Source organism: Pseudophryne corroboree (genome assembly GCF_028390025.1).
Source record: "Pseudophryne corroboree isolate aPseCor3 chromosome 3 unlocalized genomic scaffold, aPseCor3.hap2 SUPER_3_unloc_50, whole genome shotgun sequence".
Taxonomy (NCBI): Eukaryota; Metazoa; Chordata; class Amphibia; order Anura; family Myobatrachidae; genus Pseudophryne; species Pseudophryne corroboree.
This window is the reverse complement of record NW_026967542.1, coordinates 601,658-617,186: the sequence shown is the minus strand read 5'-3', so window position 1 is coordinate 617,186 and position 15,529 is coordinate 601,658. Positions and strand designations below refer to the sequence as shown.

Below are 15,529 nucleotides of genomic sequence, written 5' to 3'. Positions count from 1 at the left end.
TATTTATGTGTAGGGAAGTTTCCTGACTCGACCATTGTCCTTGGAAGTTTCTTCCCTGAGTGACTGCCCCCCAACCTCGGAGGCTTGCATCCGTGGTCACCAGGACCCAGTCCTGTATGCCGAATCTGCGGCCTTCGAGAAGATGAGCACACTGCAGCCACCACAGCAGAGACACTCTGGCCCTCGGGGACAGGGTGAGCAACCGATGCATCTGAAGATGCGATCCGGACCACTTGTCCAATAGATCCCACTGGAACATCCTCGCATGGAACCTGCCGAAGGGAATCGCTTCGTAAGAAGCTACCATCTTTCCCAGGAATCGCGTGCAGTGACGCACCGACACCTGTTTTGGTTTCAGGAGGTCCCTGACCAGAGATGATCATTCCTGGGCCTTCTCCTCCGGGACAAACACCTTCTTCTGTTCTGTGTCTAGAATCATACCCAGGAACAGCAGACGCGTCGCAGGAATCAGCTGCGACTTTGGGATATTCAGAATCCAGCCGTGCTTGTGCAGCACTTCCTGAGATAGTGCTACGCTGACTAGCAACTGCTCCTTGGACCTCGCCTTTATCAGGAGATTGTCCAAGTACGGGATAATTATAACTCCCTTCTTTCGAAGGAGTATCATCATTTCGGCCATTACCTTGGTAAATACCCTCGGTGCCGTGGACAGACCAAACGGCAACGTCTGGAATTGGTAATGACAGTCCTGTACCACAAACCTGAGGTACTCCTGGTGAGGTGGGTAAATGGGGACATGCAGGTATGCATCCTTGATGTCCAATGACACCATAAAATCCCCCTCTTCCAGGCTTGCAATAACCGCCCTGAGCGATTCCATCTTGAACTTGAACTTCCTTATATAAGTGTTCAAGGATTTTAAATTTAGGATGGGTCTCACCGAACCGTCTGGTTTCGGTACCACAAACATTGTGGAATAGTAATCCCGCCCCTGTTGAAGGGGGGGGGGTACCTTGATTATCACCTGCTGGAGGTACAGCTTGTGAATAGCGTCCAGTACTACCTCCCTTTCTTTGGGAGCAGCCGGGAAAGCAAATTTGAGGTAACGGCGAGGGGGAGTGAACTCGAACTCCAGCTTGTATCCCTGAGATACCACTTGCAGAACCCAGGGATCCACCTGTGAGCGAACCCACTGGTCGTTGAAGTTACGGAGACGCGCCCTCACCGCACCTGGCTCCGCCTGTGGAGCACCAGCGTCATGCGGTGGACTTAGAGGAAGCGGGGGAGGATTTTTGTTCCTGGGAACTGGCTGTCTGGTGCAGCTTTTTCCCTCTTCCCCTGCCTCTGGGAAAAAAGGAAGCGCCTCTGACCCGCTTGCCTTTTTGTGTCCGAAAGGACTGTACCTGATAATACGGTGCTTTCGTAGGCTGTGAGGGAACCTGAGGTAAAAATGTCGACTTCCCAGCTGTCGCTGTGGATACTAGGTCCGAGAGACCATCCCCAAACAATTCCTCACGCCTTTTAGAATCAGCATTACCTGTCCACTGCCGAGTCCATAATACTCTTCTGGCAGAAATGGACATTGCATTAACTCTAGATGCCAGACTGCAAATATCCCTCTATGCATCTCTCATATATAAGACTACGTCTTTAAGATGCTCTATGGTTAGCAAAATAGTATCCCTGTCTAGGGTATCAATATTATCTGACAGGGTATCGGACCAAGCTGCTGCAGCACTACACATCCATGCTGAAGCAATTGCAGGTCTCAGTATAGTACCTGAGTGTGTATATACAGACTTCAGGATAGCCTCCTGCTTTCTATCAGCAGGCTCCTTTAAGGCGGCCGTATCCTGAGTACCACAAACCTGAGGTACTCCTGGTGAGGTGGGTAAATGGGGACATGCAGGTATGCATCCTTGATGTCCAATGACACCATAAAATCCCCCTCTTCCAGGCTTGCAATAACCGCCCTGAGCGATTCCATCTTGAACTTGAACTTCCTTATATAAGTGTTCAAGGATTTTAAATTTAGGATGGGTCTCACCGAACCGTCTGGTTTCGGTACCACAAACATTGTGGAATAGTAATCCCGCCCCTGTTGAAGGGGGGGGGGTACCTTGATTATCACCTGCTGGAGGTACAGCTTGTGAATAGCGTCCAGTACTACCTCCCTTTCTTTGGGAGCAGCCGGGAAAGCAAATTTGAGGTAACGGCGAGGGGGAGTGAACTCGAACTCCAGCTTGTATCCCTGAGATACCACTTGCAGAACCCAGGGATCCACCTGTGAGCGAACCCACTGGTCGCTGAAGTTACGGAGACGCGCCCTCACCGCACCTGGCTCCGCCTGTGGAGCACCAGCGTCATGCGGTGGACTTAGAGGAAGCGGGGGAGGATTTTTGTTCCTGGGAACTGGCTGTCTGGTGCAGCTTTTTCCCTCTTCCCCTGCCTCTGGGAAAAAAGGAAGCGCCTCTGACCCGCTTGCCTTTTTGTGTCCGAAAGGACTGTACCTGATAATACGGTGCTTTCGTAGGCTGTGAGGGAACCTGAGGTAAAAATGTCGACTTCCCAGCTGTCGCTGTGGATACTAGGTCCGAGAGACCATCCCCAAACAATTCCTCACGCCTTTTAGAATCAGCATCACCTGTCCACTGCCGAGTCCATAATACTCTTCTGGCAGAAATGGACATTGCATTAACTCTAGATGCCAGACTGCAAATATCCCTCTATGCATCTCTCATATATAAGACTACGTCTTTAAGATGCTCTATGGTTAGCAAAATAGTATCCCTGTCTAGGGTATCAATATTATCTGACAGGGTATCGGACCAAGCTGCTGCAGCACTACACATCCATGCTGAAGCAATTGCAGGTCTCAGTATAGTACCTGAGTGTGTATATACAGACTTCAGGATAGCCTCCTGCTTTCTATCAGCAGGCTCCTTTAAGGCGGCCGTATCCTGAGACGGCAGTGCCACCTTTTTTGACAAGCGTGTGAGCACCTTATCCACCCTAGGGGGTGTCTCCCAACGTAGCCTGTCCTCTGGCGGGAAAGGGTATGCCATCAGTAACTTTTTAGAAATCACTAGTTTCTTATCGGGGGAACCCCACGCTTCTTCACATACTTCATTCAACTCATCTGATGGGGGAAAAACCACTGGTTGCTTTTTCTCCCCAAACATAATACCCTTTTTAGTGGTACCTGGGTTAATGTCAGAAATGTGCAACACATTTTTCATTGCCGTAATCATGCAACGGATGGCCCTTGTGGATTGTACATTAGTCTCGTCCTCGTCGACACTGGAGTCAGACTCCGTGTCGACATCTGTGTCTGCCATCTGAGGTAGCGGGCGTTTTTGAGACCCTGATGGCCTTTGAGACGCCTGTGCAGGCACGGGCTGAGAAGCTGTATTGTCATCGAACCTTTTATGCAAGGAGTTGACACTGTCGGTTAATACCTTCCACATATCCACCCACTCTGGTGTCGACCCCGCAGGGGGTGACATCACACTTATCGGCACCTGTTCCACCTCCACATAAGTTTCCTCATCAAACATGTCGACACAGCCGTACCGACACACCGCACACACACAGGGAATGCTGAGGACAGTACCCCACCAAGTCCTTTGGGGAGACAGAGAGAGAGTATGCCAGCACACACCACAGCGCTATATAATGCAGGGATGCACACTATACAGAGTGATTTTTCCCCTATAGCCGCTTATATACACAGTTATGCGCCTAAATGTATGTGCCCCCCCACTCTTTTTTACCCTAGACGTCTGGAACTGCAGGGGAGAGTCTGGGGAGCATCCTTCCAGCGAAGTTGTGAAGAGAAAATGGCGCCGGTGTGCGGAGAAGCCCCGCCCCTTCATCGGCTGGCTTCTCCCGCGTTTTTTATGTATAATGGCGGGGGTTAATGCACATATACAGCTTATTAAAACTGTATTATGTGCGGTTTGCCATGTAAGGTACTCTAATTGCTGCCCAGGGCGCGCCCCCCCCCAGCGCCCTGCACCCATCAGTGACCGGAGTGTGTGGTGTGCAGAGGGAGCAATGGCGCACAGCTGCAGCGCTGTGCGCTACCTTAATGAAGACTGGAGTCTTCAGCCGCCGATTTTCAACTTCGCATTCTGTCTTCTGGCTCTGCAAGGGGGACGGCGGCGCGGCTCCGGGACCGGACGACCGAGGCTGGGCCTGTGTTTGATCCCTCTGGAGCTAATGGTGTCCAGTAGCCTAAGAAGCTCAAGCTAGCTGCAAGCAGGTAGGTTCGCTTCTCTCCCTTCAGTCCCTCGTAGCAGTGAGTCTGTTGCCAGCAGATCTCACTGAAAATAAAAAACCTAACAAATACTTTATTTTCTAGGAAGCTCAGGAGAGCCCCTAGTGTGCATCCAGCTCTGGCCGGGCACAGATACTAACTGAGGTCTGGAGGAGGGGCATAGAGGGAGGAGCAAGTGCACACCAGATAGTACCTAATCTTTCTTTTAAGAGTGCCCAGTCTCCTGCGGAGCCCGTCTATACCCCATGGTCATTACGGAGTACCCAGCATCCACTAGGACGTCAGAGAAAACACTATAATGACATTTGCATACAGTCAGATTAAACTGAGGTGAAACCGTATAATATCAGTGTATAAGACACACAGCTCCTCTACAGATCATATAGTGACAGTCACTTTGGTTTATTTGGGAGAACCTAAATCCCACCTACCTGATCCTCCTGTGGGATCCTGTGATTCTCCTCTGTACAATCCTGGGAATACAGAGGACGGGGACATCTCTCTGGGGTATCTCTGTTACTGGGCCCATCTGTAGGAGACACACAGTGACTGAGTACAGTGTATATATGTGATTATCAGGTGATGTGTGTATATAGGGGCCCCCATACCTGCTCTCCCCTGTACAATACATGACAGTCTCCTCTTAGCCAGTGATGTGAGGGGCCAGTGATTCTCCATCATCACATCCTTGTACAGACCCCTGTGTTCCTCTATATACTCCCCCTCCTGCATGGAGACATAGACAGTGACATCCTGACACCTTATAGGAACCTGACACAGACAGTGATACAGTCATCACCCAGACACATCCCCCGGTGTTACTGTATAATGTCTCATTCCCATCAATCACCTCTCCAGTCATCACACAGACACATTCCCTGGTGTTACTGTATAATGCCCCATTCCCAGCAGTCACCTCTCCAGTCATCACCCACACAAGTTCCCTGGTGTTACTGTATAATGTCCCATTCCCAGCAGTCACCTCTCCAGTCATCACCCAGACACATCCCCCGGTGTTACTGTATAATGTCCCATTCCCAGCAGTCACCTCTCCAGTCATCACCCAGACACGTCCCCTCGTGTTACTGTATAATGCCCCATTCCCAGCAGTCACCTCTCCAGTCATCACCCAGACACGTTCCCTGGTGTTACTGTATAATGCCCCATTCCCAGCAGTCACCTCTCCAGTCATCACCCACACAAGTTCCCTGGTGTTACTGTATAATGTCCCATTCCCAGCAGTCACCTCTCCAGTCATCACCCAGACACATTCCCTGGTGTTACTGTATAATGCCCCATTCCCAGCAGTCACCTCTCCAGTCATCACCCAGACACATCCCCTCGTGTTACTGTATAATGCCCCATTCCCAGCAGTCACCTCTCCAGTCATCACCCAGACACGTTCCCTGGTGTTACTGTATAATGTACCATTCCCAGCAGTCACCTCTCCAGTCATAACCCAAACACGTCCCATGGTGTTACTGTATAATGTACCATTCCCAGCAGTCACCTCTCCAGTCATCACCCAGACACATTCCCTGGTGTTACTGTATAATGTCCCATTCCCAGCAGTCACATCTCCAGTCATCACCCAGACACATTCCCTGGTGTTACTGTATAATGTCCCATTCCCGACAGTCACCTCTCCAGTCATCACCCAGACACGTCCAACAGTGTTACTGTATAATGTCTCATTCCCGGCAGTCACCTCTCCAGTCATCACTCAGACACATCCCTTAGTGTTACTGTATAATGTCCCATTACCAGCAGTCACCTCTCCAGTCATCACCTAGACACGTCCCCTGGTGTCACTGTATAATGTCCCATTCCCAGCAGTCACCTCTCCAGTCAGCACCCAGACACATCCCCCGGTGTTACTGTATAATGCCCTATTCCCAGCAGTCACCTCTCCAGTCATCACCCAGACACATCCCCTGGTGTTACTGTATAATGTCCCAATCCCAGCAGTCACCTCTCCAGTGATCACCCAGACACATCCCCTGGTGTTACTGTATAAATGTCCCATTCCCAGCAGTCAACTCTCCAGCCATCACCCAGACACATCCCGTGGAGTTACTGTATAATGCCCCATTCCCAGCAGTCACTTCTCCAGTCATCACCCAGACACTTTCCCTAGTGTTACTGTATAATGTACCATTCCTGCAAGTCACCTCTCCAGTCATAACCCAAACACGTCCCATGGTGTTACTGTATATTGTACCATTTCCAGCAGTCACCTCTCCAGTCAGCACCCAGACACATCCCCCGGTGTTACTGTATAATGCCCTATTCCCAGCAGTCACCTCTCCAGTCATCACCCAGACACGTCCCCCGGTGTTCATGTATAATGCCCCATTCCCAGCAGTCACCTCTCCAGTCATCACCCAGACACATTCCCTGGTGTTACTGTATAATGCCCCATTCCCAGCAGTCACCTCTCCAGTCATCACCCAGACATATCCCCTGGTGTTACTGTATAATGTCCTATTCCCAGCAGTCACCTCTCCAGTCATCACCAAGACACGTCCCACAGTGTTACTGTATAATGCCTCATTCCCGGCAGTCACCTCTCCAGTCATCACCCAGACACATCCCTTGGTATTACTGTACAATGTTCCATTCCCAGCAGTCACCTCTCCAGTCAGCAGTGGAATGATCTTGTTGGTGAGTTCCTGGATCTTCTGGTCACTGTGTCTCTCATGTATCAGTGAGTGAGGTGGAGGCACCATGATGGTGCTCTGGGACCTGCTCAGTCCTCCCGACACATGAGCATGGCTGCTGGGTGTCTCACGCTCACCAGATGTCTTCTTCACACCTCTGTGAAATGGGGGAGACATAAATATCACTGTAAATATCCCCTCACCTCCACAGTCATGTCCCTGTACTATTACCATAGATAATAAGAATTTACTTACCGATAATTCTATTTCTCGTAGTCCGTAGTGGATGCTGGGAACTCCGTAAGGAAAATGGGGATTAGCGGCTCCGCAGGAGACTGGGCACAAAAGTAAAGCTTTAGGACTACCTGGTGTGCACTGGCTCCTCCCCCTATGACCCTCCTCCAAGCCTCAGTTAGGATACTGTGCCCGGACGAGCGCACACAATAAGGAAGGATTTATGAATCCCGGGTAAGACTCATACCAGCCACACCAATCACACCGTACAACTTGTGATCTGAACCCAGTTAACAGCATGATAACAGAGGAGCCTCTGGATAGATGGCTCACAACAACAATAACCCGATTTAGTTAACAATAACTTAATGTACAAGTATTGCAGACAATCCGCACTTGGGATGGGCGCCCAGCATCCACTACGGACTACGAGAAATAAAATTATCGGTAAGTAAATTCTTATTTTCTCTGACGTCCTAGTGGATGCTGGGAACTCCGTAAGGACCGTGGGGATTATACCAAAGCTCCCAAACGGGCGGGAGAGTGCGGATGACTCTGCAGCACCGAATGAGAGTACTCCAGGTCCTCCTCAGCCAGGGTATCAAATTTGTAGAATTTTGCAAACGTGTTTGCCCCTGACCAAGTAGCTGCTAGGCAAAGTTGTAAAGCCGAGACCCCTCGGGCAGCCGCCCAAGATGAGCCCACCTTCCTTGTGGAGTGGGCATTTACAGATTTTGGCTGTGGCAGGCCTGCCACAGAATGTGCAAGCTGAATTGTACTACAAATCCAACGAGCAATAGTCTGCTTAGAAGCAGGAGCACCCAGCTTGTTGGGTGCATACAGGATAAACAGCGAGTCAGATTTTCTGACTCCAGCCGTCCTGGAAACATATATTTTCAGGGCCCTGACAACGTCCAGCAACTTGGAGTCCTCCAAGTCCCTAGTAGCCGCAGGTACCACAATAGGCTGGTTCAGGTGAAACGCTGAAACCACCTTAGGGAGAAATTGAGGAAGAGTCCTCAATTCTGCCCTGTCTGTATGAAAAATCAGGTAAGGGCTTTTATAAGATAAAGCCGCCAATTCTGACACGCGCCTGGCCGAAGCCAGGGCCAACAGCATGACCACTTTCCATGTGAGATATTTCAAATCCACAGATTTAAGCGGTTCAAACCAATGTGATTTTAGGAACCCCAAAACTACATTGAGATCCCAAGGTGCCACTGGAGGCACAAAAGGAGGCTGTATATGCAGCACCCCCTTGACAAACGTCTGAACTTCAGGAACTGAAGCCAGTTCTTTCTGGAAGAAAATCGACAGGGCCGAAATCTGAACCTTAATGGATCCTAATTTTAGGCCCATAGACACTCCTGTTTGCAGGAAATGCAGGAATCGACCCAGTTGAAATTCCTCCATTGGGGCCTTCCTGGCCTCGCACCACGCAACATATTTTCGCCAAATGCGGTGATAATGCTTTGCGGTCACATCCTTCCTGGCTTTGATCAGGGTAGGAATGACTTCTTCCGGAATGCCTTTTTCCTTCAGGATCCGGCGTTCAACCGCCATGCCGTCAAACGCAGCCGCGGTAAGTCTTGGAACAGACAGGGTCCTTGCTGTAGCAGGTCCCTTCTTAGAGGTAGAGGCCACGGGTCCTCTGTGAGCATCTCTTGAAGTTCCGGGTACCAAATCCTTCTTGGCCAATCCGGAGCCACGAGTATAGTTCTTACTCCTCTCCGCCTTATAGTTCTCAGTACCTTGGGTATGAGAGGCAGAGGAGGGAACATATACACTGACTGGTACACCCACGGTGTTACCAGAACGTTCACAGCTATTGCCTGAGGGTCCCTTGACCTGGCGCAATACCTGTCGAGTTTCTTGTTGAGGCGGGACGCCATCATGTCCACCTTTGGTTTTTCCCAACGGTTTACAATCATGTGGAAGACTTCTGGGTGAAGTCCCCACTCTCCCGGGTGGAGGTCGTGCCTGCTGAGGAAGTCTGCTTTCCAGTTGTCCACTCCCGGAATGAACACTGCTGACCGTGCTATCACATGATTTTCCGCCCAGCGAAGAATCCTTGCAGCTTCTGCCATTGCCCTCCTGCTTCTTGTGCCGTCCTGTCTGTTCACGTGGGCGACTGCCGTGATGTTGTCCGACTGGATCAGCACCGGCTGACCTTGAAGCAGAGGTCTTGCTTGGCTTAGGGCATTGTAAATGGCCCTTAGCTCCAGGATATTTATGTGAAGTGATGTCTCCAGGCTTGATCACAAGCCCTGGAAATTTCTTCCCTGTGTGACTGCTCCCCAGCCTCGCAGGCTGGCATCCGTGGTCACCAGGACCTAGTCCTGAATGCCGAATCTGCGGCCCTCTAGAAGATGAGCACTCTGCAACCACCACAGGAGAGACACCCTTGTCTTTGGTGACAGGGTTATCCGCTGATGCATCTGAAGATGCGATCCGGACCATTTGTCCAGCAGGTCCCACTGGAAAGTGGAATCTGCCGAATGGGATTGCTTCGTTGGAAGCCACCATTTTTCCCAGGACCCTTGTGCATTGATGCACTGACACACGGCCTGGTTTTAGGAGGTTTCTGACTAGTTCGGATAACTCCCTGGCTTTCTCCTCCGGGAGAAACACCTTTTTCTGGACTGTGTCCAGGATCATCCCTAGGAATAGAAGACGTGTCGTCGGGATCAGCTGCGATTTTGGAATATTGAGAATCCAACCGTGCTGCCGCAACACTACTTGAGATAGTGCTACCCCGACTACCAACTGTTCCCTGGATCTTGCCCTTATCAGGAGATCGTCCAAGTAAGGGATAACTAAAACTCCCTTCCTTCGAAGGAGTATCATCATTTCGGCCATTACTATGGTAAAGACCCGGGGTGCCGTGGACAAACCAAACGGCAGCGTCTGAAACTGATAGTGACAGTTCTGTACCACAAACCTGAGGTACCCTTGGTGAGAAGGGTAAATTGGGACATGGAGGTAAGCATCCTTGATGTCCAAAGACACCATATAATCCCCTTCTTCCAGGTTCGCAATCACCGCTCTGAGTGACTCCATCTTGAATTTGAACCTTTGTATGTAAGTGTTCAAGGATTTCAGATTTAAAATAGGTCTCACCGAGCCGTCCGGCTTCGGTACCACAAACAGCGTGGAATAATACCCCTTTCCCTGTTGCAGGAGGGGTACCTTGATTATCACCTGCTGGGAATACAGCTTGTGAATGGCTTCCAATACCGCCTCCCTGTCGGAGGGAGACGTCGGTAAAGCAGACTTTAGGAAACAGCGAGGGGGAGACGTCTCGAATTCCAATTTGTACCCCTGAGATACCATTTGAAGGATCCAGGGGTCCACCTGTGAGTGAGCCCACTGCACGCTGAAATTCTTGAGACGGGCCCCCACCGTGCCTGAGTCCGCTAGTAAAGCCCCAGCGTCATGCTGAGGACTTGGCAGAAACGGGAGAGGGCTTCTGTTCCTGGGAACTGGCTGTTTGCTGCAGCCTTTTTCCTCTCCCTCTGCCACGGGGCAGAAATGAGGAGCCTTTTGCTCGCTTGCCCTTATGGGGCCGAAAGGACTGCGCCTGATAATACAGCGTCTTCTTATGTTGAGAGGCTACCTGGGTTAAAAATGTGGATTTCCCAGCAGTTGCTGTGGCCACCAGGTCTGATAGACCTACCCCAAATAACTCCTCCCCTTTATAAGGCAATACTTCCATATGCCTTTTGGAATCAGCATCACCTGACCACTGCCTCGTCCATAACCCTCTTCTGGCAGAAATGGACAGCGCACTTACTCTTGATGCCAGTTGGCAAATATCCCTCTGTGCATCACGCATATATAGAAATGCATGTTTCAAATGCTCTATAGTCAGTAATATACTGTCCCTATCTAGGGTATCAATATTGTCAGTCAGGGAATCCGACCAAGCCACCCCAGCACTTCACATCCAGGCTGAGGCGATTGCTGGTCGCAGTATAACACCCGTGTGAGTGTATATACATTTTAGGATATTCTCCTGCTTTCTGTCAGCAGGTTCCTTAAGGGCGGCCGTATCAGGAGACGGTAGTGCCACCTGTTTAGACAAACGTGTGAGCGCTTTATCCACCCTAGGGGGTGTTTCCCAACGTGCCCTATCCTCTGGCGGGAAAGGGTATGATGCTAATAACTTTTTAGGAATTAACAGTTTTTATCGGGGGAAACCCACGCTTCATCACACACTTCATTTAATTCCTCAGATGCAGGAAAAACTACAGGCAGTTTTTTCTCACCAAACATAATACCCTTTTTAGTGGTACTTGTATTATCAGAAATATGTAAAACATTTTTCATAGCCTCAATCATGTAACGTGTGGCCCTACTGGAAGTCACATTCGTCTCTTCATCGTCGACACTGGAGTCAGTATCCGTGTCGGCGTCTGTATCTGCCATCTGAGGTAACGGGCGTTTTAGAGCCCCTGATGGCTTTTGAGACGCCTGGACAGGCACAAGCTGAGTAGCCGGCTGTCTCATGTCATCAACTGTCTTTTGTAAAGAGCTGACACTGTCACGAAATTCCTTCCATAAGCTCAGCCACTCAGGTGTCGACTCCCTAGGGGGTGACATCTCCATTACAGGCAATTGCTCCGCCTCCACACCATTTTCCTCCTCATACATGTCGACACAATCGTACCGACACACAGCACACACACAGGGAATGCTCTGATAGAGGACAGGACCCCACTAGCCCTTTAGGGAGACAGAGGGAGAGTATGCCAGCACACACCAGAGCGCTATATATACAGGGATAACCTTATAGAAGTGTTTTTCCCCTTATAGCTGCTGTTTATGTTAATACTGCGCCTAATTAGTGCCCCCCTCTCTTGTTTTACCCTTTTCTGTAGTGCAGGACTGCAGGGGAGAGTCAGGGAGACGTCCTTCCAGCGGAGCTGTGAGGGAAAATGGCGCCAGTATGCTGAGGAGATAGGCTCCGCCCCCTTCTCGGCGGACTTTTCTCCCGCTTTTTGCTGTATTCTGGCAGGGGTTAAAATACATCCATATAGCCCTGGGGGTTATATGTGATGTATTTTCGCCAGCCTAGGTGTTTTTATTGCTGCTCAGGGCGCCCCCCCCCCTCCCCCCCAGCGCCCTGCACCCTCAGTGACCGGAGTGTGAAGTGTGCCTGAGGAGCAATGGCGCACAGCTGCAGTGCTGTGCGCTACCTTGGTGAAGACTGATGTCTTCTGCCGCCGATTTTCCGGACCTCTTCTTGTTTCTGGCTCTGTAAGGGGGCCGGCGGCGCGGCTCTGGGACCGGACTCCGAGGCTGGGCCTGTCTTCGGTCCCTCTGGAGCTAATGGTGTCCAGTAGCCAAGAAGCCCAAGCTGGCTGCACGCAGGTGAGTTCGCTTCTTCTCCCCTTAGTCCCTCGATGCAGTGAGCCTGTTGCCAGCAGGTCTCACTGAAAATAAAAAACCTAAAACTAAACTTTTTCTAAGAAACTCAGGAGAGCTCCTAAAATGCACCCTTCTCGGCCGGGCACAAAAATCTAACTGAGGCTTGGAGGAGGGTCATAGGGGGAGGAGCCAGTGCACACCAGGTAGTCCTAAAGCTTTACTTTTGTGCCCAGTCTCCTGCGGAGCCGCTAATCCCCATGGTCCTTACGGAGTTCCCAGCATCCACTAGGACGTCAGAGAAAATAGGATTTTGGTACTTACCAGATAAATTATTTTCTTTGAATCCACAGGGGGCACTGGAGTTCTCTTGGGATATGGACGGTGCAATAGCAGGGATAGGCACATTTAAACATTTAAATGTGTAACCCTCCTTCCCCTTCTATACTCCCAAGATGCCTTATTGTTTTTTTGCTGAGCCAAATAGGAGCGACAGAGAGGATGAACAACGGAGAATTACATATAACATTATAACATAACGGACAACTATAAAGTTGACACAACATAACAGACAATTAGAAAGTTGACATGACAATAGATAACAATCACCTTAACATTTGAACAAGTCTGTGAAAATGTGTTACAATAAGAACTATTGAACTTACCACCAGCCAGGTGAAACTGCTCTGGATGGGTGTCCAGTGCCCCTGTGGGTGCAACGAAAAGTATTTATCTGGTATCAAAATCCTGTTTTCTTTCTAAGCCACTAGGGGTCACTGGAGTACTCTTGGGACGTACCAAAGTTTCCCCCTTGGGCGGAAGAGCTGTCTGATGTGAAAGAAGATACTACCTGTGGTAGAAAAGCAGGATTTGTCCAAAGTTCCGCTCTGTCAGTATGAAATACCAGATACAGTGGCTTGTATGACAAGGCACCCAATTGTGCAACACACCTTGCTGAAGCTAAGGCTAGGAGAAACATGGTTTTCCATGTTATAAACTTACCATTCACGAGTTGCAAGGGTTCAAAACTTGACTGCAAAAACATGCAAAACTACATTCAAGACCCATGGAGCTGTAGGTGGAATGAATGGAAGTTGAACTCTAAGGACACCTTGCAGGAAATTGTGAACTGTTGGCAAAAGAGCGAAACGCCTTTGAAAGAAAACTGACAAGGCAGAGACCTGCACCATTAGTGTCGCTAAACGTAGTCCTTCATCTAACCCCGTCTGTAAAAAGAACAAAAGATGGGATAACTTGAAAGAATATGTCGGAAACATCCTAGCTTCACACCAACCGCTCGCCAAATCCTGTGATAATGAGCTGCTGAAACTGGCTTCCCAGCACGTAACATGGTTGGTATAACCAACTGTGGAATGCCCTCTCATCTTGAAAGTAGTCTCAACAGCCACCCTGTAAAACGCAGCCACGCTAAATCGGGGTAAAGGAACAACCCCTGCTGTAGTAGGTCTGGACATAGCGGGATCAGCCAGGGATCATCTGCGAGTAGACCATGGAGATCCGAGAACCACACTCTCCGAGGCCAACGAGTCGCCACTAGTATGACGGTCGTGGACTATCGTTTGATCCACTTTAGCAACCGAGGAAGCTAGAGAAATGGAAATAGATACACAAGGCTATACGGCCACGCTATGGTGAGAGCAATCACTGCCACTGTCTTTGGATCTCTTGTTTTGGACACATATCTGTCTGATGATTGTGGCGAGAAGCCATTAGATCCACCTTTGGGTAACTCCACCGTTGGACTAACATCTGGAACACTTCTGGATGTAAGGCCCATTCTCCTGGAGGAAAATCCTGCCGACTGAGATAATCTGCTTCCCAGTTGTGCACTCTTGGAATGAAGACCGCCAACAATATCACGTGGTGATGTTCGGCCCAATTGAGGATTCGAGCAACCTCTCGCATGGCCTTGTGACTTTGAGACCATCCCCTTTTTGTTGATGTATGCGACTTCTGTCGCGTTGTCTGACTGAACCTGAACAGTCTGAAACAGGAGCAAGTGAACTGCCTGACGCAGAGCGTTGTAAATTGCCCAGAGTTCCAGGACAGTGGTTAACAGTAATCTTTCTCGGTCTGAACATAGACCCTGAAACTGACAATGTTGGACCACTGCTCCCCAACCTTTGAGACTTGCGTCCATCATCAGAATTATCCAATTCCAGACTTCAAACCTTTTTCCTGCACTGAGATCTTGTATGTGGAGCCACAAGAGTAGTGATACATAACGGACAATTAGAAAGTTGACACAACAATAGATAACAATCACCTTCACATTTGAACAGGTCGGTGAAAATGTGTTACCATAAGAACTACTGAACTTACCACCAGCCAGGTGAAACTGCTCTGGGTGGGTGTCCAGTGCCCCTGTGGGTGCAACGAAAAGGATTTATCTGGTAAGTATCAAAATCCTGTTTTCTTTCTAATCCACTAGGGATCACTGGAGTACTCTTGGGACCTACCAAAGTTTCCCCCTTGGGTGGAAGAGCTGTTTGGCACCAGTAACACTAGACGGCCAAAGCTAGAAGCTGATGCCGCAGAATTATCAAACTTGTAAAAGCGCACAAACGTCTGCACTGATGGCCATGTAACTGCATGGCAAGGTTGTGTCGTAGAAGCTCTAAGGCCTGCTGCCCATGACGTTCCCATCGACTAGCATGAAAGTGTACCTGACGAATGGTCAGGTTAATCTATCTGGCCATGGTCTGTTTGGAAGCTGGCCAACCTATATTGACTGCATCATAGAGAACAAACAAAGTATCGTTATACGTACAGTTGATGTTCGGGCTACATAAACGCGGAGTGCACGTACCACATCCAAGTAGCTGGAGTACCCGAATCTTCTGAAAAACAGGAACTGTGATTGGTTGATTGATATGAAAGAAGATATTACCTGTTTTAGAAAAGCGTGATTTGTCCAAAGTTCCGCTCTGTCAGTATGAAATACCAGATACAGTGGCTTGCATGACAAGGCACCCAATTGTGCAACACGCCCTGCCGAAGCTAAGGC

The 15,529-nt window shown here is 49.6% G+C and overlaps 1 protein-coding gene across 1 annotated transcript in view; it reads right to left on the bottom strand.

Moving 5' to 3' along the window:
* LOC134984390 (uncharacterized) overlaps window positions 1-15,529 on the bottom strand; it is a 185,389-nt gene that overhangs the window by 160,999 nt on the left and 8,861 nt on the right. Inside the window, exons 2-4 of the mRNA XM_063949978.1 lie at window positions 6,874-7,057; window positions 4,849-4,966; window positions 4,672-4,769 (exon numbers count right to left, since the gene is read on the bottom strand). Of these exons, the coding sequence (XP_063806048.1) occupies window positions 4,672-4,769; window positions 4,849-4,966; window positions 6,874-6,969 (312 nt within the window). The 5' untranslated portion in view covers window positions 6,970-7,057. The remainder of the gene's footprint in view (window positions 1-4,671; window positions 4,770-4,848; window positions 4,967-6,873; window positions 7,058-15,529) is intronic.